Below are 22,500 nucleotides of genomic sequence, written 5' to 3'. Positions count from 1 at the left end.
TGTATATATACCTATCTCTCTCTCTCTCTCTCTCTCTCTCTCTCTCTCTCTCTCTCTCTCTCTCTCTCTATATATATATATATATATATATATATATATATATATATATATATATATATATATATACATACAGAGAGAGAGAGAGAGAGCAAAAGCATAATAATGCTGCATATTACTGCTCGTTATGTTTCCATCCCCCGTTACGTCTCTCTCTCTCTCTCTCTCTCTCTCTCTCTCTCTCTCTCTCTCTCTCTCTCTCTCTCTCTCTCTCTCTCTCTCTCGCGTGTTTTATGAAATGCCGGGCCATAAAGTAATTGTCTTCAATTCAACTGCGAAAAAAAGCACACACAGTCAGACTTCTCGAATACCAAGACAATTTCGTTTATATGACCCACCCTGGCCCGCCCTTAACCCCCAAAACCGCTCCCCGCCACCAACACGCCCGCGCCTTGCTGAGTCTTACCTAAGTGCTAAAAAAAAAAAGACAAATAACCTCCTTGCTGAGTCTTATCTAAGTCTTAAAAAAAAAAACAAGTAAAAATTGCGCCGAAGTTTCTTCGGAGCAATCGAGTTTTCTGTACAGCCGCTACAGCGCATAATCAAGGCCACCGAAAATAGATTTGTCTTTCGGTGGTCTCCGTGTAATGATATATGAGCCGCGGCCCATGAAGCTTTAACCACGAGCCGGTGGTGGCCTGGCCTACGTCGTTGCCAGATGCACGATTATGGCTAAATTGAACTTTAAATAAAATGAAAACTACTGAGGCTAGAGGGCTGCAATTTGGTGTGTTTGATGATTGGAGGGTGGATGATCAACATACCAAATTGCAGCCCTCTAGCCTCAGTAGTTTGTAAGATCTGAGGGCGGACGGAAAAAGTGCGGACGGACAGACAAAGCCGGCACAATAGTTTTCTTTTACAGAAAACTAAAAAATGAGCCTAAGAATATGATGCTGCCAGCCTTCAAAAATCTAAAAAAAATTATAAATAAAATAGATGACGATTAAAATGACGTCAAACAAAAATAAACAAAAACGAGCCTGAGGAGATGGAGAAAACGCCCCCAAGAGCCCCCCACAGCATCGACAACAGCCAAAGATCTAAGAAGAAGAAGAAGAAGAGGAAGAACAAGAAGAAGATAAAAAACGACAAGAATAAACATAAAAATAAACAAAAATAAACAGAAAAAAACGGGCTTAAACAGATGAAGTGAACGCCCCCAAGAGCCACCCACAGCATCAGCGGCCGCCGCCAAAGATCTAAGAAGAAGAAGAAGAAGAGGAAGAAGAAGAGGAAGAAGAGGAAGAAGAAGAAAGAAGTTGATGCCAGCGCTCGCTAGAACTCGTTGACATGCAAGACACAGTTGCGCGCCTAATGTGGAAACGAGAGAAAATTTCGCCTGAAATTTCCCTCCCTCCTTCGAGTTGGGGCGCGTTCGCGCGGGCGTGCGGCCGGCCGGGCGGGCGGGACTCTACTCCTCCTCCTCCTCCTCTGCCTCCGCCCCCTGCTAAGGTATTCCTCGTGTGGAGGGCCTTGTTTTATTGAGTAAAAGGCCTCTCCTTACCTGCTCATGCGTTTCGCAAAGAGGCAAGAATTACATCCGCCAGTCACCCTCTGCATTCATAAATAGCAAAAAAAAAAAAAAAGAAGAAGAAAAAATAGAGGCGGGAAAAAAGTAAGTTGTCTGATTCTCTCTCTCTCTCTCTCTCTCTCTCTCTCTCTCTCTCTCTGCTGCTGCTGAAATGTCTAATCTTTTATTTTTTTTAATTGTTTGTGTTTTTATTTTTTGTAAAAGAAAACTTTGATGGCTTTGACTGTCCGCCCGCACTTTTTCTTTCCGCCCTTAGATCTTAAAAACTACCGAGGCTAGAGGGCTGCAAATTGGCATGTTGATCATCCACCCTCCAACCATCGAACATACCAAATTGCAGCCCTCTAGCCTCAGTAGCTTTTATTTCATTTAAGGTTAAAGTTAGCCATAATCGTGCTTCTGGCAAAGATATAGGCTAGGCCACCACCGGGCCGTTGCTGAAAGTTTCATGGGCCGAGGATCATATAACATTATTCCGAGGCCACCGAAAGATAGATCTATTTTCGGTGGCATTGATTATACGCTGTACAGAAAACTCGATTCCGCCGAAGAAACTTGGGCGCAACTTTTATTCATTTGTATTTCTTTAAGTTTTTCATGTTTGTTTAATAATAATAATAATAATAATAATAATAATAATAATAATAATAATAATTATTATTATTATTATATGTTTATTAATAATAATAATAATAATAATAATAATAATAATAACTCAATCTTAACTGCTACTTCAGTGAAATAACTCTTTGAGTTTTGAATTTGCTTTCAAAGAAAATTGAATGAAAACATAAATAATTTAAATGATGAATAACATGAACAAAGAAATGTATGACAGGTATGTCTTCATTTGCATGAACTGAATAAAAATCGAATTGAGAGAGAGAGAGAGAGAGAGAGAGAGAGAGAGAGAGAGAGAGAGAGAGAGAGAGAGAGAGAGAGAGAGAGGAGAATTTAAGCCATGAAAACCTTATGAGAGAGAGAGAGAGAGAGAGAGAGAGAGAGAGGAGAATTTAAGCCATGAAAACCTTATGAGAGAGAGAGAGAGAGAGAGAGAGAGAGAGAGAGAGAGAGAGAGAGAGAGAGAGAGAGAGAGAATTAAGCCATAAAAATCTTATGTGAGAGAGAGAGAATTTAAGCAATAAAAATCTAATGAGAGAGAGAGAGAGAGAGAGAGAGAGAGAGAGAGAGAGAGAGAGAGAGAGAGAATTAAGCCATAAAAATCTTATATGAGAGAGAGAGAATTTAAGCAATAAAAATCTTATCAGAGAGAGAGAGAGAGAGAGAGAGAGAGAGAGAGAGAGAGAGAGAGAGAGAGAGAGAGAGAGAGAGAGCTAATTCAAGCCTCATACATGTGTATTGGGACATCACTCACTCCAGATCATAGATACGTAGAGCCCAGTTGCACAAGATACGTTGCAAATCTATTTAAAGACAGAGTTAATCAACAGAGCTACACTGACCTTGAAATTTCCAGCATCCTGTGATAATGAAATGATGATGATGATGATATGATGATGATGATGATGTATCAAATATATGAGAATAAAATAAAATTTGATTTACAATTATATTTAAAGAGAACACTTCATCTTACATCTTACATTTTATTTACTTCGAATAGAATTTATGATAAATTCCTCAGGCACACATTATATTAATGTGTATTAATACACTTTTGGTCCGGTCAGTCCTTGGATCGGTGACCATCTGGGTATGCTAAACGCTGTCTGGACATACGCATATTAAGCATCTGCAGGTTGGGGTATAGGGCTAGCAACCTCATCCCAGAATACTTTGTGAAAACTGGGGAGGTAAGACTTCCTAGAGACCAACTATTTTCTAAAGATAAAAGGTTTATATATATATATATATATATATATATATATATATATATATATATATATATATATATATATATTCCTTTAAGTTAATTTCATTACGTATTGTTAAACGAAGGACAATGGACAATTTATACACTGTAAAAACAGGTAAAATATGCGCCGAAGTTTCTTCGGCACAATCGAGTTTTCTGTACAGCTGCTAAAGCGTATAATCAAGGCCACCGAAAATAGATCTATCTTTCGGTGGTCTCGGTATAAAGCCGTATGAGCCGCGGCCCATGAAACTTTAACCACGGCCCGGTGGTGGCCTGTCCAATATCGGTCCCACGTCAATTTGGCTTAATTAAACGTCATCAAACCTGGCAAAATATGCGTGGAAATTTCTATAAATTTTATTTTATGAAGAACTCGTGTCATCATCTGTAAACCTGATTAGCCTGGATAGTATAATAGCGATTAGCCTACGTGATCCAAATCTACTTTCGTTTTTTAAAGTGGAGCTTTCTCTCTCTCTCTCTCTCTGTATTTGAATTTATCTCGCTTCATATGTTTTTCTAATCTCTCTCCCTCTCTCTGTTTGAATATATCCAGCTTCACATATTTTTATCTCTCTGTTTGTTTAATCCCGCTTCACATATTTTTCTAATCTCGCTTTCTCTCTCTGAATATATTTAGCTTCACATATTTCTCTCTCTCTCTCTCTCGCTCTCTCTCTCTGTTTGTATAATCTCGCTTCACATATTTTTGTAATTACACTCTCTCTCTTTCTCTCTCTCTCTCTCTCTCTCTCTCTCTGTTTGAATATATCTCTCTTCACATATTTTTATAATTCTCTCTCTCTCTCTGCCTCTCTCTCTCTGTTTGAATATATCTCTCTTCATATATTTTTATAACTCTCTCTCTCTCTCTCTCTCTCTCTCTCTCTCTCTCTCTCTCTCTCTCTCTCTCTCTCTCTCTCTGTTTGAACATATCTCTCGTCACATATTTTTATAATTCTCTCTCTTTCTCTCTCTCTCTCTCTCTCTCTCTCTCTCTCTCTCTCTCTCTCTCTCTCTGTATATATCTCGCTTTACACATTTTTCTAATCTCTCTCTCTCTCTCTCTCTGTGTCCCCGTATTTGTCAGGGGACTATCCAAATTCCATCATCCTTGGCCTCTGCCTGAATAGCGCTCGTTGTGTCCAGCAATGATACCACGACGGCAAATCCACACAAATAATGGAACACAGATTAAGTGTGACGGACGGACGCACGCCGCACGCGGTGGGGGGGGGGGGGGGTAGGGAGAGTGAGGGGATGACGGGTCCACCGCCGCATTTCTCTAGTATCTGGGTCACCGGAAGTTACGTTTGCTTTTGTGTAAAGACACGGGCGGTGTTTGCTTTTGTGTGTGCATTTTATATGCGCGTGTATGTATATGTGTATATATATACATATACATATACAGATATATATACAGATATATATATATATATATATATATATATATATATATATATATATATATATATATATATATATATATATATATATATATATATGTACATATAGAGAGAGAGAGAGAGAGAGAGAGAGGTGTCCACTGAAAAAATGTCCCCCGACGCCACAGCAACCATCCGACGAAAATTGACAGCAGCAGCATTTCAATCTTCCTCGGGACAGCTTCCCGGGACGATAATGATGATGGCATTGATGATGGTGATGATGATACTGATGACAACTTGTCCAAAATCCCCCAGATGTGGAGGCACTGGGCCCCTTATCTCTCTGCAGCAGCAGGGAAGGAGGTAGTAGGGGGGGCAGTAGGTGGACAAGCAGTAAAAGCAGCAGTGGTTGCAAAAGGAAGAAAAACATTAGCAGAATTACTTGAAACTCTGGATGTCTCATTTTCAGATATATAGACTAAGCAGTTAAGCAGTTCCTTTGCTTCACTATAGCAGGTGGAGGAGCAGGAGAAGAGACAGTAGGGGCAGTAGTAGGACAAGCAGTAGGGGCAGAAGTAGGACAAGCAGTAGGATCAGTAGTAAGAAAAGCAGTAGCAGATATACAGGGAGTGGGACGGTGGATGTCTCATTTTCAGATATATAAACTAAGCAGTTAAGCAGTTTCTCTGCTTAACTGTGGTAGCAGAGACAGTTTAGCAGGAACAGTAGCAGTAAAAGCAGTAAAATTAGCAGCAGCAGTATCAGTAAAAGTAGCAGCGATAGTGTAGCAGCAACGGTTTCATTTTCAGATACACAGAACAAGCAGTCAAGCAGTTCCTTTGCTTCAGTGTAGTAGGAAGGCTTCTTAAGCAAGAACAGTAACAGTAATAGCAGTCGAAGTAGTAATATCAGCATCAGGATCAGCAGCGCCAATAAAAGTAGTAGCGGTAGTGTAGCAGTCAAGTGGAGCAACAAAATCCTCTCATCTACATTAACAAAGGGCCCAAAGACATGATGACTGTCAACAGAAGCAGTAGCAGTAGCAACAGCAGTAGAAGTAATAGCAGCAGTAGTAGTAGTAGTAGTAGCAGTAGCAGTAGTAGCAGTAATAGCAACAGCAGCAGAAGCAGAAGTAGCAGTAGCAGGAGCAGCAGCAGCAGCAGTATTAACTGTAGGAGTAGCAGAAGCAGTACCAGCAGCAGAAGGCAGTAGCAGTATAGTGACATAATCTGCAGAAATTGCAGCAGTAGTAGCAGTATCTGTAGAAGTAGCAGCATCAGCAGAAGTAGTAATATCAGCACCAGTATTAGCAGCACCAAAAGTAGCAGTAGCAGTAGCAGCAGCAGCGCGTGGTGGCAGTAATGGGCAGGGTCCAGGGGAAACCCCAGTCACGGCACCTCGCGCCAGTCTTCGGCTGTTTGATGTGGTGTACCGAGAGATCATCTTCTCCTTCATAGAATTCTGATGGGATGGATGCTGGGCCCAGATTCTCTCTCTCTCTCTCTCCCTCCCTCTCTCTCTCTCTCTCTCTCTCTCTCTCTCTCTCTCTCTCTCTCTCTCTGGGGGACAGAAAGCCCTAACATATCCGCAGCAGCAGTGGCGGTATTAGGCTTGGTTACAGGACCCTTCTCTTTGTCTATATCAATCTATCTATCTATCTACCTATTTATCTTTGTATCTAGCTGTCTATCTATCCACCTCTCTCTCTAACTACCTATTTATCTCTATATTTATCTCTCTCTCTCTTTTTGGTGTCTTCTATATTTCCTTCTATTTTCACTTGTTTCCTTCTGAGTTATCCCCCCCCCTCTCTCTCTCTCTCTCTCCCTCTCTCTCTCTCTCTCTCTCTCTCTCTCTCTCTCTCTCTCTCTCTCTCTCTCTCTCCTCTGACTTACTTCCTGATTTGTCCTTTTCCTCTTTACTTGTTCCTCCTTCATTTTATCCTCATCATTAACCTCTTCACTCTCCTCATCTTCTCTTCTTCATTATTCCTTATTCTCCTCCTTCTTCTGCTTCAGGCCTCCTCCTCCTCCTCTCTTCTCCTTCCTCCTCACTTTCTCCATAATCTTTTTATTCATATTCTCCTCAGTCTCACTCTTATATCCCTTCCTCCTTCTTCACCTTATTCTTATTCCCTTCCTCCTCCTCCTCCTCATTCCCTCCTTCATAATCTTATTCCTGGTTTTTCTCCTTCTCCTCCTTCATCTTCTTCCTCATTTCCTTCTTCCTCTTCTCCCCTCTACCATTCCCTTCCTACTCCTTCCATTCCTTACATTCACCTTATTCTTATTCCATTCCTCCTTCTCCTCCTTCACCTTCTTCCTCATTTCCTCCTCCTCTTCTCCTCTTTATCATTCTCTTCCTCTTCCTCTTCCTCCCGGAGGCTGTCTCCATATGGCCTGGCGAAGCATCATGGCTGCTTCGTCGAATATCTGTCAACTGATGACCAAAATGAATTCCTCCAGCCACGCATGAGAGAGAGAGAGAGAGAGAGAGAGAGAGAGAGAGAGAGAGAGAGAGAGAGAGAGAGAGAGAGAGAGAGAGAGGATGTTATAGTCACCAAGGAATAGAGGGTGAATGTTGCAGTCACCAAGGAATTTTTGTTTTTTTATTTTATTTTTTCAGTTATCAAAGTTATTTTTCTATATTGGTTAATATATTGGAGGAATTTCACAGAGGTCCTTTGCGTCCCCAAGCGCTGGAGGCAGTGATAGTGAAGATTGTATATGTATGTATGTATGTGTACATATATATATATATATATATATATATATATATATATATATATATATATATACATATAATATTATTTAATATATATATATAATATTATATAATATATATATATATATTATATATATAATATAATATATATATATTAAATATATATATATATATATATATATATATATATATATATATATATATATATATATATATACATGAGGGCACAGATAATATTACTATATTGATTTCTTTTATACTGTATATAAAATATACATATATATGTATATATATGTATATATCATAAATATATACATAATAAAGTCATCACGAGTCTAATAAATTATATATCATACTTTATCATGTGAAGAAAAGTTTATTTTAACATATCAAAGTTATCATACAATTTAGATAAATCCATCCCTTTAGTTTTCTGTACAAGAAAACTATTGTGCCGGCTTTGTCTGTCCGTCCGCACTTTTTCTGTCCGCCCTCAGATCTTGAAAACTACTGAGGCTAGAGGGCTGCAAATTGGTGTGTTGATCATCCATCCTCCAGTCATCAAATATACCAAATTGCAGCCCTCTAGCCTCCTCAGTAGTTTTTATTTTATTCAAGGTTAAAGTCAGCCATAATCGTACTTCTGGCACAGCTATAGGTACCACCAACACAGGCCACCACCGGATCGTGGCTGAGTTTCATTGGCCGCGGCTAGGAGTTTCAAGGGACATGGCTGAAAGTTCCATACAGCAAAATACGCTGTACAGAAAACTCGATTGCGCCGAAGAAACTTCGGCGCATTTTTTAATTGTTTTTATTATCATCATTATTCATAACTATTCATTATATAACCATTCATAATGAACTTTGAATAATTCATTCAAAAAAGCGCTGTCAGTGCACCTCATGCGGAGCACTGTAGGCATTACTTAAGGTTCTTTGCAGGGTGCCTTGCATGGCCCCTAACTGCTATCCCTTTCGTTCATTTTACTGTACCTCCTTTCATAGTCTCTTTCCTCCATCTTACTTTCCTCAACCCTCCCCTAACAAGTGATTCGTAGTGCAACTGCTTTGAGGTTTTCCTCCTGTTACGCCTTTCAGACCTTCTACTGTCAATTTCCGTTTCCGCGCTGAATGACCTCATAGGTCCCAGTGCTTGGCCTTTGGCCTAAAGTCTATATTCAGTTCAATTCAAACAACCAATTCAATACCATAAAAAGTGACAAAAATAACCCTTATTTTATAGGACCGTAAGACCCATTTTTCCAGGCGTCATCCATTGATGCTCATTAGAGGCATAATTGATGCGGCTGTCGCTCCGTTGAGAAGGTAATTGATGCTAAACAATGATAATCATTAACTCATTAACCCGCCGGTTACGACTTTGCACTTCGGGGTTGATGCTGCATTGATTTTCGTGTTGGTTTAATTATTTTTTCCCGTTTTTGTTTTGTGTTTTTTATTTGCGTTTTTATTTGTGGTTTAATTTGGTAAATCTTGTTTACAATCTGTCTTATTGTGTGTGTATACATATATATATATATATATATATATATATATATATATATATATATATTTTTTCCTGACTCACGAAGGATCGAACCCTGGTCTCTCAAATGAAAGTCCAGGGCGCTACCAATTGACCCACACAAGTTATAAATGTGCCAGAAATTTATCTCTGTACACGTGCTCACTTGTTGATTAGTTCCATATATATATAAATAATATATATATATATATATATATATATATATATATATATATATATATATATATATATTTAAGGAACATATTTCAAAAATAGATTCTGACTCACATCAGGACTGAACCTCAGTCTTTCAAGGGAGAGGCCAGGGCGTTAGCAACTCGTCCGTACCTGCCTGGAGAAAACCCCGGGTACGGAGTACTTGGGCTCCAACTTCTTTTATGTCCGGTGCGGACGAAATGCTAATGCCCTGGACTCTCACTTGAAAGACCGGGGTTCGATCCCGATGTGAGTCAGAATATATATAAATATATACACAAATATATATGTAATTTATACATATATTTTATTTTAAGTGTAACAGATTACATTTTGATTATTTCTTATGTATATGAATAATTTTCGGCTCGTTCAATATATATATATATATATATATATATATATATATATATATATATATATATATAGTATATATATATATATATATATATATATATATATACAGTATATATATATATATATATATATATATATATATATATATATACACACACATACAAACATATAAAAGTTGCATATATATATATATGAACGAGCTGAAAATTATTCATATACATAAGAAATAATCAAAATGTAATCTGTTACACTGGAAACGAGTTGATTCCCCCAGATTACAGTGGTCTAAACCATGCAAATTACATTACGATAAAGCATATAACTCGGATTACAATGACTTCGACTGGCCATTATTATTAACTTACAAATCATCACACTACAATGAAAACACACATTCATTCACAGAAATTTAATAAGGATTGCAAAAAGACAAATTCTGATAATCGCGTTATTAAAGAATAGGAATAACAGGGAGGTGTAATTAATTAATAAGGAATTAAACTGAATATAGAATTTAGGCCAAAGGCCAAGCACTGGGACCAACGAGGTCATTCAGCGCTGGAAAGGAAATTGACAGTGAAAGGTTTGAAAGGTGTAACAGGAGGAAGACCTCGCAGTTTCACTATGAATCAATTGTTAGGAGAAGGTGGATAGCAAGACGGAAGAAAGGTAATAGGGACGGAGGTTCAGTAAAAGGAGCGAAAGGGGTTGCAGCTAGGGGCCGACGGGACGCCGCAAAGAACCTTAAGTAATGCCTACACTAACCCCCCTACGGGCAATTAATTAATAAGCACTGAAATTGGGAATTAGAAAGGCATAGTTGATTGATGAGTGCTGAGTCCAGTGGATTAGGTGGTGAAATGACTAAATTACTGATTGGACAACTAATACCAATCAATCGTTGATTAGTGTTGTCCCGCGAGATTGGAAGACAAGAAGATTTTATATGGCTGTCAAACCGGGCCATCTTTGTGGTTACAATATTTGGCATTTCTGTGGTCGCGAAATTTTCAGTTTATGTTGGTTGGGAAATTATCTTCAATTACGAAAACTGTTGTCAGATCAACGAAAACTGTTGTCACATCAACGAAAACTGTTGTAACATCAACGAAAACTGTTGTCACATCACATCAACAATGTATGGGAACATGAATTTAGCAAATGATGGGGGTTATAAAACTAATAATCTATATGTTTATAAGATCAAGAATGATCGTTTCACGAAACTAGTGAATATAATTAACACTACGTGTGAAACAAAAATAAATTTCTGACTCACATCGGGATCGAACCCAGGTCTTTCAATTGACAGACGAGACTGCTGCCAATCAAGCCTTTTATGACTTATGTGGCTTGGTTGGCAGCGGTCTCGTCTTTCAATTGACAGACCTGGGTTCGATCCTGATGTGGGTCAGAAATATATATATATATATATATATATATATATATATATATATATATATATATGTTGTAAGGAAACTGTTTCTAAAGTCCATAAACAATCATCAGATGCAAACACATACACACAAACAAATCTGAAACCCTTCTACGCCGGTAAAGGATTCACAAACAATTGGCAGTGTTTACTGTCATTTGTCTTACGAGAATCGAGTTGGTGTTTAGGTGCCCAGTAATGGATAAAAATAAAATTAAATTGATAATTCTCCTGAGAACTGTCAAAGTCACAGGGACACTTTTTTAGGCTTATAATAATTACTATATACATACAAAGAAAGATCTTTTGACAACATAGGCCTAGGTGGGTTTCGAAACCTGCCACCATGATAACAACTTGAGGAATTTCTCGGCGATGTTGTCAGGGAGCGTTCAGAATTGTTCGATAATATATCCATTCTCGAGAGAAAGGGTGTAAGTCTCTCTCTCTCTCTCTCTCTCTCTCTCTCTCTCTCTCTCTCTCGGAATACGGAGCTAAGCAATCCTAGAAGAATTTCGTTCTTTATATTCCACAGAACAAATTTGAAAGTAAAAATCGTCTAATTTATGAAAGAACACAACCAACTTGATATCTTTACTACTTCATTCATTACAACAACAACAATAACAGATGCTTCTGCGTCTTATTACAACAACAAAAAACAACACGAATGCGTCTTTCACCTGAAACAACAACAAAATACAACAACAACTACAGCAGTAAAAAAATTTTCCAAGGATCGAATTACATCGAACGCATCCAACGGCAATCATGACGTCATCCCGGTTAAGAGACCGTTACATCCCCTTCCCCTCTCTCCCCAACCCCCACGGCAATATAATCATCATAATTGTCATCTCCGCCTGAAACTGATCACCATAATCATCACCATCGTCCGTAACAAACATCACCGTAAAGCTCACTCGTTATAACCGCTCGTTGACTCGTTAAACGTCAGCTGATCACCGATCATTTCAGATCCGAGCGTTACCTATCGACGCCGAGTCTGACTTTCAAAAGGTTCTCCTTCCTCCCTTCCTCTCTCTCTCTCTCACTCTCTCCCTTTCCTATTGTCCTTTCCCCTTATCATCAGCATCCTCCTCCTCCTCCTCCTCCTCCTCCTCCCTCTCCCCCTCCTCCTCCTGCACACAAAATTTCCCCCTCTGAAAGGAGAAGGGGACGGCAAGACATTATTATTATACCTAGACCGAGCGCCATATTCGTTCATATGGACATCGGTGAACCGTAGTCATATCACCGTTTTCTTTACAATTTTTTTTTTCCCGCGCGCGGTAATTTCCGAAGGGGTGACGCACCCAAAACAAAAGCAACCCCCCCCTTTTTTTATCCATTTTTAATCTTCGAAGCGTCCCTTCTTCGTGTTTATATATATATATTTATTCCTAACACTGTATATATAAATTTTCCCCGTTCATAATCATTGCAGTCATCGCTTCCATCATTACTCTACATCTCTCTGGCCCCCCGAAACTGAACTAGACCGTTTGGTTCTATTTTATGGGTCCTACCCAAAATGGCGGGGCGAGGGAGCCACCCTGATTATCATAAATATTTACCCGTAGTTTCATAAGGGCTTAATGGATGGCGTAATTCCGCGGATGGGAAACGCGTCGATGTGATTATGTAGACCATAGCCTACTCATATTACTATAGAGGATATACTGTGTGTATATATATATATATATATATATATATATATATATATATATATATATATATATAGGCAGATCTCAATCTATCTATCTATAAATATAATTATATATATATATATATATATATATATATATATATATATATATATATATATATATATATATATATATATATATATATATATACACTTTTTCAAACAAAAGGCTCACCATCACATACAAACCCCTACCACTCACCTCTGTTTTCCAGGCAATCTCGTGCTTCCTGAATATTAGGGGCCTTCTTATTTATTTAGTGCTTTCAAGGTCTTCCTAGCTTCCTCCTACCTAACACTGAATCAGAGAATATTTTCATCAAATTGTTATCCATTCTTCCCACATGACCAAACCATCTCAAAACACTTTGATCCACTTCCTCACCTCTTCTACAGATACCAACATTTTCCAGCCTTCTCACTTCTTCTGAGGGCACAAACACTGAGCAAACAGTTCATCTCAAAACCTTCAACATCCAAACATCACATCCATAAAGGAGAGTTTGCTCAACAATCCCCTTTATACCTTCCAACCTTGGCTCCTTTAGACAGTCTAAATCTCTTCCCAGTCTGTTGCAAATACCCTTTTACCTTCTCCTCCTCTTCCTGTGACTTAGTTATTTAATACACCATTATTCATTATATATAGTCACAATTGCCAATGTGCATTAAGTGGTTCCATTCTTCCACCATTCATATTAACATATTCCTGGTTCCCGTTTACATTCATAAGCCTATTCTTCTTACATTTACTCTCCGATATGCTGCATATGCTTTCAAAATCTTTCACTAGATCCTGTAATTTCTCTTCACTATATATATATATATTTATATATATATATATATATATATATATATATATATATATATATATATATATATATATATATATATATAACTGCATACACAGTTCAGCACATACGAAAATGCTGCCCAAGAACAACCAGTATTATGCAATACGATCACAAGCACTCACATACACAGACACAAGTACAAAACGAAACTTGCACAAACACTCACAGATCACAAATGAACACATGCTCACATACACAGCCAAATACAACACACGATTATACAACTGTGCAAATGAAAAAACACACAGATACACACACATACACACACACACACACAAGAATCTATATTGAAGACACAAACATTAAAACAGTCACAAACGAATACACATAAACACACACATAACACGCATACAAATTGTATACAAGAGCTAATAAAACACGCAGATATACACAACAGTACACAGAAACAAACACACGCACAAACGCGGGCGCACACACACACACACACACACATCAAGAACGTTCCATTTCATCAGCCACTTTACAGCGCAGCCGGAGAATCAAATCTCGAGACGAAGTGTCCCATCCCAGCCTTGTTATGGCGGCAAAAGCAGCAATGATCGACCAGTGAATAAATCTATCAAAAAGAAAAAAAACCCTCCGAGATGATTTCATTGTTTGAAAGCCGAAGCGTTTTGCGAACGCGCTATAAAACGCCGGTGTAACGAAGGTATTTCCCCCTCGTTTTACAGCGAAGTCGCTGTAAAACGAAGGTATTCGACTCCGGTTATGTGATTGGCTTGTGTTCGGATGCGTTGGCGGCGATGCTCGGCGCTCTCAAGTTGCTCTGACGATTCGGTATGCGTAGGCCTATATTGCAAGGTCCTCTTGACGAATATGTCTGTGTTACGATAGGTGACGCCTCTGTTTACGGCAGAATTGCTGGCATATAAGCACTAAACGGCTACCATTTGTCTCGACAGTTAACAAGTAAAAAATGCGCCGAAGTTTCTTCGGAGCAGTCGAGTTTTCAGTACAGCAGCTACAGCGTATAATCAAGGACACCGAAAATAGATCTGTCTTTCGGTGGTCTCGGTATCATGCTGTATGACCTGCTGCCCATGAAACTTTAACCACGGCTCGGTGGTGGCCTATCCTATATCGTTGCCAGAAGCACGATTATGGCTAACTTTAACCTTTAATAAAATAAAAACTACTGAGGCTAGAGGGCTGCAATTTGGTATGTTTGATGATTGGAAGACGGATGCCAATTTGCAGCCCTCTAGCCGCAGTAGTTTTTAAGATCTGAGGGCGGACAGAAAAAAGTGCGGACAGAATAAAGTGCGGACGGATAGACAAAGCCAGCACAATAATTTTCCTTTACAGAAAACTAATATTGAGAAACTTGTAACGGACAACAAGAGTTTGGTGAGAGCGTCATGGGTTACAATGAGACCCAGAATGCCAGAAGAGTTGAGCGAGTGTGATTTTACTCGCCATTGGTCAGTTCGACCTCATAGTAAATCAATTTTTTATTCAATAGAAAGGTTTTAAGGGAGGAATCTAGTCTAAAGGAAATAAGTTTTTTATAAGTATTTCCTATAATTAGCAAACAATTTCACACAAACGTTCAATAAACCACAAATGTCTAGAACTAGTCTACAGAAACCCAGTTTTTCTACGTATCTTCTATAATCATCACGCATTTTTTCCAAATAAAACCCGTCAGTAAACCACAAAAGCCTAGAACTAATCTAAAAAAAAAACAGTTTTCCTAAGTACTTCTTATATTCATCAAGTATTTTTTCCAGATTAAACCTTCAATAAACTACAAAGCTTTGAATCTAACCAAAAGAAAACCAGTTTTCCTAAGTATTTCTTATATTCATCAAGTATTTTTTCCAGATTAAACCTTCAATAAACCACAAAAGATTTGAATCTAACCAAAAGAACACCAGTTTTCCTAAGTATCTCCTATATTCATCGAGCATTTTTTCCAGATTAAACCTTCAATAATCCACAGAAGCCTATATATATATTACATCACAAACAATTACAAACGCCAAAGTAGGTATTCAGGAGTCAAAGTAATGCAGTTACAAAGTTCTTTACAACCCGACCACCTAATCCCATTTCAGACTCTCGTAGGTCTATCCCGAAGGAGTCGTCCTTATCATGAAGGGGGAGGTACAGTAAATTCGAATAAGGGAAAGTTAAAAAAGTTTGACAAATTTCGTTGCTGGGGGAAAGGAGGAGGGGGCGGGGGAGGGGGCGGGGGAGGGGGAGGGAGACAGAAGGGAACGGTTAAAAGGTGAAAAGGTTGAGAGCAATGCTCCTTAGGCCGATGGTAAGCTACGAGCGTCAATGATATAATCCACCGATTAACCAGAGTATAAAGTAATGTTTCGTTTCATAAATTAAATCCCTCACTTTATAAATAAAAGCTAACTCTAAGGACACTTTGCTATGCCACACTTTTCTTAATGTGTAGTTTACGAAAACAGCCCCTTTTAAGAATGTGAGAAGCATTTCTCCAAGAATTTTAGCGAATAAACTCATTTTCATATTGATATAAGCTGGACATAAACAATCTGGAATGAAGATTTCTCCAAAGTAATGACACTGACGATAATGACAAATGACACAAACTGACTTAGCTTATATAAAGTATTTAGGCATTGGCTTACCCAGTAGTTACCAGCCAAATAGTTACCTTTACCATCCAAAAATCGTTAATAAAAAATCAATATACAATAATAATGTTACTCACTTTATAACCCTAAAAAAATCGTTTTAAAACTTAACATATTTTGATAATAATACGTAAATATTCGCTTTGAAATCTTACTACTGTTAATCAATCGCCTTCAAGCACCAGACTAGGCCTAATCTACACAATTGTTCTGGTTGGTCTTTTAAAACCTCATTACCGATGATCCTCTCTCTCTCTCTCTCTCTCTCTCTCTCTCTCTCTCTCTCTCTCTCTCTCTCTCTCCCAAGTACTTCCTACCCCCTAGACATAAACCCTCTAACGGACACCATTTACCTAAAGCGCCTTCGATCCAAAACCCCCAAGAAACGCAACTCCCGCAGAAGGAACTTAGGCCTACATAAGACTCACCTTGTAATCCCCGATGTTCTCGACGACGCAGGGCAGCGACGCGTCTCTTCCGGCGGTCACTGTGACGTTCGGGATCGTCGCTACGAACTTCGGCGGTCGTGGAGACGTGCACGTGCCTGGAATGATCGAGATTGCGGTCGTTAGTGTCATGGCGGTGAATAATGATCTAGTGAGGTTTGCTGTACTGACCGCCATATACCGGTCAGTGATGAAGATTATTATGATTTAATAATTATTCCTGGTATTTTAATACTATTACTACCACTATTTTACACTTAACATCTTTCTCTCTCTCTCTCTCTCTCTCTCTCTCTCTCTCTCTCTCTCTCTCTCTCTATATATATATATATATATATATATATATATATATATATATATATAAAATCTTAATTTGGGATGCTTTTACTAGACCTACGTCCAATATTCTCCACCTTGGCTGCATCCCACCACGATCGACCAACACCAGGTACCCATTCCTTGTTTTGGGCAACATATGCCCCATGCGTTATCCAGGAAATAGGCCTAAGTCGTTTAGCTCTCCCAAAACCCCGTGGGATCGATCTGGAGTCATGAACCACTGGACCATAAATAAGTAAGCAGATTGTACTAAACTATTGCCTATGATTTTTCACAAAAACAATAAATAAATAGACAGATAATGAATAAATAAACGAATAAATAAGCAAATAAATAAAGTTATGTGTGCATTACGTCGTAATTATACCAGTCTTAACTTATGCATGGACTCGAGTCACAAGGGAAATTATAATCTGTGACGTGTATCGCAATACCTCGAAATGGGAAATCGATTTATTATTAGCGTCTCTGAGAATTCAAAACTTTCTCTCTCTCTCTCTCTCTCTCTCTCTCTCTCTCTCTCTCTCTCTCCTCGTTATCAACAAGTGTTTTTGTCCATCAGTGTCTGAGGAGAAAGAGAAACCTAAAATATCCATTCTCAACTCGACACTTATCTATGGGGCCTTCGCATTCCGGCAGGGAATGCTTCGTAGTAAATAGGGCTTCGGGATGGGTTTAATTTTCGATTTTGACGTATACAACGTTGAGGAAAACGAGGGGGGATTGCTTACGACGAGACGAGAGAGAGAGAGAGAGAGAGAGAGAGAGAGAGAGAACACGCAGACAAACGACTGATTCATAAGCATAGGCCTAGTGATATCTTCTGAATTTGATATCAGGTTAGGGAAATGACTGAATGAACCTGCTCTTAAGGAGAGAGAGAGAGAGAGAGAGAGAGAGAGAGAGAGAGAGTACGCAGACGTGTGATTGATTCATTAGCAAAGGCCTAATGACCTCTTTAAATCTGAAATCTGCTGTTGGAAATGACTGAATGACCTCGCTCTAAAGAGAGAGAGAGAGAGAGAGAGAGAGAGAGAGAGAGAGAGAGAGAGAGAGAGAGAGAGAATATGCAGACGTGTGACTATTCATATTTAGGAAATGACTGAGAGCCCGCTCTTAAGAGAGAGAGAGAGAGAGAGAGAGAGAGAGAGAGAGAGAGAGAGAATTCATACTACCACACATATGACTCATTCATAAGGATTAGCTCACAGAGGGTCAATTCATAGGCCTAGTGACCTCTCCTTTGATTTTGAAATCAGATTTTGGATATGATGGGATGGCCCAGCTCTAGTATCCGGTCTTGAGACCGGCATCACCACTAGGGAGCCCCTAGGTGGGCGTATAATGGGGGCCGCCTAAAATAGACCCGTAGGAAGTTCGGTGTTAATAATTTCTTAGGCCTAGTTTGAGTTGCTAGGTGATACGGGGTCAAGATCGATCGCGGTTTATGTTTAATATTATCATAAATTCATTGGCGTTTGACGCGCATTAAATAAAAATAAAAACAAAATAAAAATTACATATTTCTCACTTTTCGGCCAAAGGAAGATGCCTTCTTTTCAGTCATGCTGTCTATGGTATTTAGCTTAATTCACCTAAATCCTGAATTCAGACCAGTTGTACGTGCAGATCCGTAACGTAAAAGTCCCATTTCTCACAAGATACACAAATTACTGCTCTGCTCGAACTTCAAGTATTGAAAATACCACTTAAAACAACTGAACACTGTACGAAATTACGAATGGCGTCCTTGGCTCCTTGTCTAAGTGGTGTGAAAGCTGAACAGAGTTGCTAATTAGCATTTACTTTTATATATTATAATATATAACATTACCTCCTGTTATCAGGTAAAGTGTGTTATGATACTGTGTCTCATTTTCATATACATTGCGCCATATACGCAAACTACTTTATATTACTGGACTAAGAGGCATAAAAATCGTCGTAAATATGATGTAGTGACGTCACGTTCCAGCGTGTTGCGCTGATGACTGAATACTTAGCAGGAATTAATTTTGGCGCGTTGGGACGACTTCTTTCTCAATGCAGTTTTACACACGTTTAACGATACAGAATTAATGCTTTCATTGAGAATTTAAAATAAAATACCATATTCATGACGTACCTTGCTTACCATTGCGTTAGTATGATAATTACAAATCGCGCTGCATTGCCAAAAACCACAGACGTGAAGCCAAAGTGTTCGAACGCTGTTAACTGACTTCGCTATGAGAATATACGTCAATTTTTCATTATTAAAACTATTATATTGTATTTGTATACTCTATAACACGTATAAAAGGCATTATCAAGTTATAACTGACCATATAAACCAGTCTGAAGAATTTGAAAAAGTTTTAATCTTAGAAGTAACAGACAAGTCGAATGCCGGAACATCGGGACAATTGTCGGCTTCTTCTTCCCTACGAATAGCCGTCCACATTTTCAAAAAACGAAGTGTAATCTCTTTGTGTGTGTGTGCGTAGTGTTACGTAAATCCCGGTGCGCGTTAATTGCGAATCCGCGTGATTTATTAATGGAGGATTACCTGATTTACGTGAAATAAGGACAGGTGAAGAGTCAAATACGGCTGAGGAGGAGATACGAAGGTAGGTACCCCGAGACGTGCATGAAGACGATTTATTTAATTAATAATCGTCTGGAATATTTATGCTTTTTTGTATTTAAAAATCATTTAAAAACTGCGTTATTGGTCCGTTATGCGTTATTTAACGCAATCCCATGAAACTATGGGCATGCGGGCTGTCATGGCGCAGGCATTTTATAAGCAAATTTCAACTGTTTATAAAACCGGTCGGTATAATTGCTTATTTCGTTCAAGACTTAGGAGAATTTGCGTATCTATTAGTTATCTGTTATTACCTGTTCGTTATTTATTACCTATTCTTTATGCGTTATTACCCATTCTTTATTTATTACCTATTCTTTGTGTTATTACCTTATTCGTTATGGGCAGTTTCAACAGTATTATATAATAGAACATCGTTATAGTCTCCCAATGCATAGGCGTACGCATAGTAAACTTATTACAGAGTTTGGGATTTAAATTTAATTTTGTTATGGTTTATGACTATCAATTTCATTGTTAACTGTTTACATTAGGCCTTAAATTATGACGCTGTAAGTACTGATCCTAACCTTAATGTACCCTGCTTAATATTAAATAGCCATTCCTTACCTGTAGCCTACATAGATAGCCTTTCCTTACCTTTAGCCTACATAGATAGCCTTTCCTTACCTTTAGCCTACATAGATAGCCTTTCCTTACCTTTAGCCTACATAGATAGCCTTTCCTTACCTTTAGCCTACATAGATAGCCTTTCCTTACCTTTAGCCTACATAGATAGCCTTCCCTTACCTTTGGCCTAAATAGATAGCCTTTCCTTACCTTTAGCCTACATAGATAGCCTTTCCTTACCTTTAGCCTACATAGATAGCCTTTCCTTACCTTTAGCCTACGTAGATAGCCTTTCCTTACCTTTAGCCTACGTAGATAGCCTTTCCTTACCTTTGGCCTAAATAGATAGCCTTTCCTTACCTTTGGCCTAAATAGATAGCCTTTCCTTACCTTTAGCCTACGTAGATAGCCTTTCCTTACCTTTAGCCTACGTAGATAGCCTTTCCTTACCTTTAGCTTACCTAAATAGCCTTTCCTTACCTTTAGCTTACCTAGATAGCCTTTCCTTACCTTTAGCGTACATAGATAGCCTTTTCTTACCTTTAGCCTACGTAGATAGCCTTTCCTTACCTTTAGCCTACATAGATAGCCTTTCCTTACCTTTAGCCTACATAGATAGCCTTTCCTTGCATTTAGCCTACATAGATAGCATTTCCTTGTATTTAGCCTACATAGATAGCCTTTCCTTGCATTTAGCCTACATAGGCCTAGATAGCCTTTCCTTACCTTTAGCCTACATAGGTAGCCTTTCCGTACCTTTAGCCTACATAGATAGCCTTTCCTTGCCTTTAGCCTACATAGATAGCCTTTCCTTGCCTTTAGCCTACATAGATAGCCTTTCCTTGCCTTTAGCCTACATAGATAGCCTTTCCTTACCTTTAGCCTACAGAGATAGCCTTTCCTTACCTTTAGCCTACATAGATAGCCTTTCCTTACCTTTAGCCTACATAGATAGCCTTTCCTTACCTTTAGCCTACAGAGATAGCCTTTCCTTACCTTTAGCCTACATAGGTAGCCTTTCCTTGCCTTTAGCCTACATAGGTAGCCTTTCCTTGCCTTTAGCCTACATAGATAGCCTTTCCTTGCCTTTAGCCTACATAGATAGCCTTTCCTTGCCTTTAGCCTACATAGATAGCCTTTCCTTGCCTTTAGCCTACATAGATAGCCTTTCCTTGCCTTTAGCCTACATAGATAGCCTTTCCTTGCCTTTAGCCTACATAGATAGCCTTTCCTTACCTTTAGCCTACATAGATAGCCTTTCCTTACCTTTAGCCTACATAGATAGCCTTTCCTTACCTTTAGCCTACATAGATAGCCTTTCCTTGCCTTTAGCCTACGTAGATAGCCTTTCCTTGCCTTTAGCCTACGTAGATAGCCTTTCCTTGCCTTTAGCCTACGTAGATAGCCTTTCCTTACCTTTAGCCTACGTAGATAGCCTTTCCTTGCCTTTAGCCTACGTAGATAGCCTTTCCTTGCCTTTAGCCTACGTAGATAGCCTTTCCTTACCTTTAGCCTACGTAGATAGCCTTTCCTTACCTTTAGCCTACGTAGATAGCCTTTCCTTACCTTTAGCCTACGTAGATAGCCTTTCCTTACCTTTAGCCTACGTAGATAGCCTTTCCTTACCTTTAGCCTACGTAGATAGCCTTTCCTTACCTTTAGCCTACGTAGATAGCCTTTCCTTACCTTTAGCCTACGTAGATAGCCTTTCCTTACCTTTAACCTACCTGAATAACTTTCCTTACATTTACACGCAATAATCCTACCTTACCTAACCCAAGCAAATCATGCGCATCTCCAGAAATTCAAGTGCGGGAGCCTTTTTTAAATAAACAAAAACAAGATAAGTGTGTTTTTGCAGTATACTTCGTATGTAGACGAGTCTGTTAACAGAAGTCTGCGTACATTAGTCTGTGTACAGTAGAGTCCAGGGATGGAGTAATTCTAATTACCTATCATAAATAAGTCTATACACTGTGGTCTGTATACAGTAAGGTGTAAGAAGTACTATATAATTACCACTCATTAGATAAAATAAAACTTTAAATTACAGAAATAAAAAACATTAAATTTCTCTGCGAGTTAAGTTGTCTTACTCCCGTCAAGCCTTTAATGCAAGGAGTTTCTCCAAGATAATAATAATAATAATAATAATAATAATAATAATAATAATAATAATAATAATAATAATGCGGTCACGTTG

The 22,500-nt window shown here is 38.6% G+C and overlaps 1 protein-coding gene across 2 annotated transcripts in view; it reads right to left on the bottom strand.

Annotated features, from left to right (window-relative positions):
* LOC136830321 (neurotrimin-like) overlaps positions 1 to 22,500 on the bottom strand; it is a 490,166-nt gene that overhangs the window by 101,477 nt on the left and 366,189 nt on the right. For both annotated transcript variants that reach the window (XM_067089745.1, XM_067089746.1), the window contains exon 3: positions 16,742 to 16,857. In XM_067089745.1, coding sequence (XP_066945846.1) covers positions 16,742 to 16,857 — 116 coding nt within the window. The remainder of the gene's footprint in view (positions 1 to 16,741; positions 16,858 to 22,500) is intronic.

The sequence above is a fragment of the Macrobrachium rosenbergii genome, chromosome 46 (genome assembly GCF_040412425.1).
Source record: "Macrobrachium rosenbergii isolate ZJJX-2024 chromosome 46, ASM4041242v1, whole genome shotgun sequence".
In the NCBI taxonomy this organism is placed as follows: Eukaryota; Metazoa; Arthropoda; class Malacostraca; order Decapoda; family Palaemonidae; genus Macrobrachium; species Macrobrachium rosenbergii.
The sequence above is the reverse complement of the archived record's forward strand: the minus strand, read 5'-3'. Positions and strand labels throughout refer to the sequence as shown.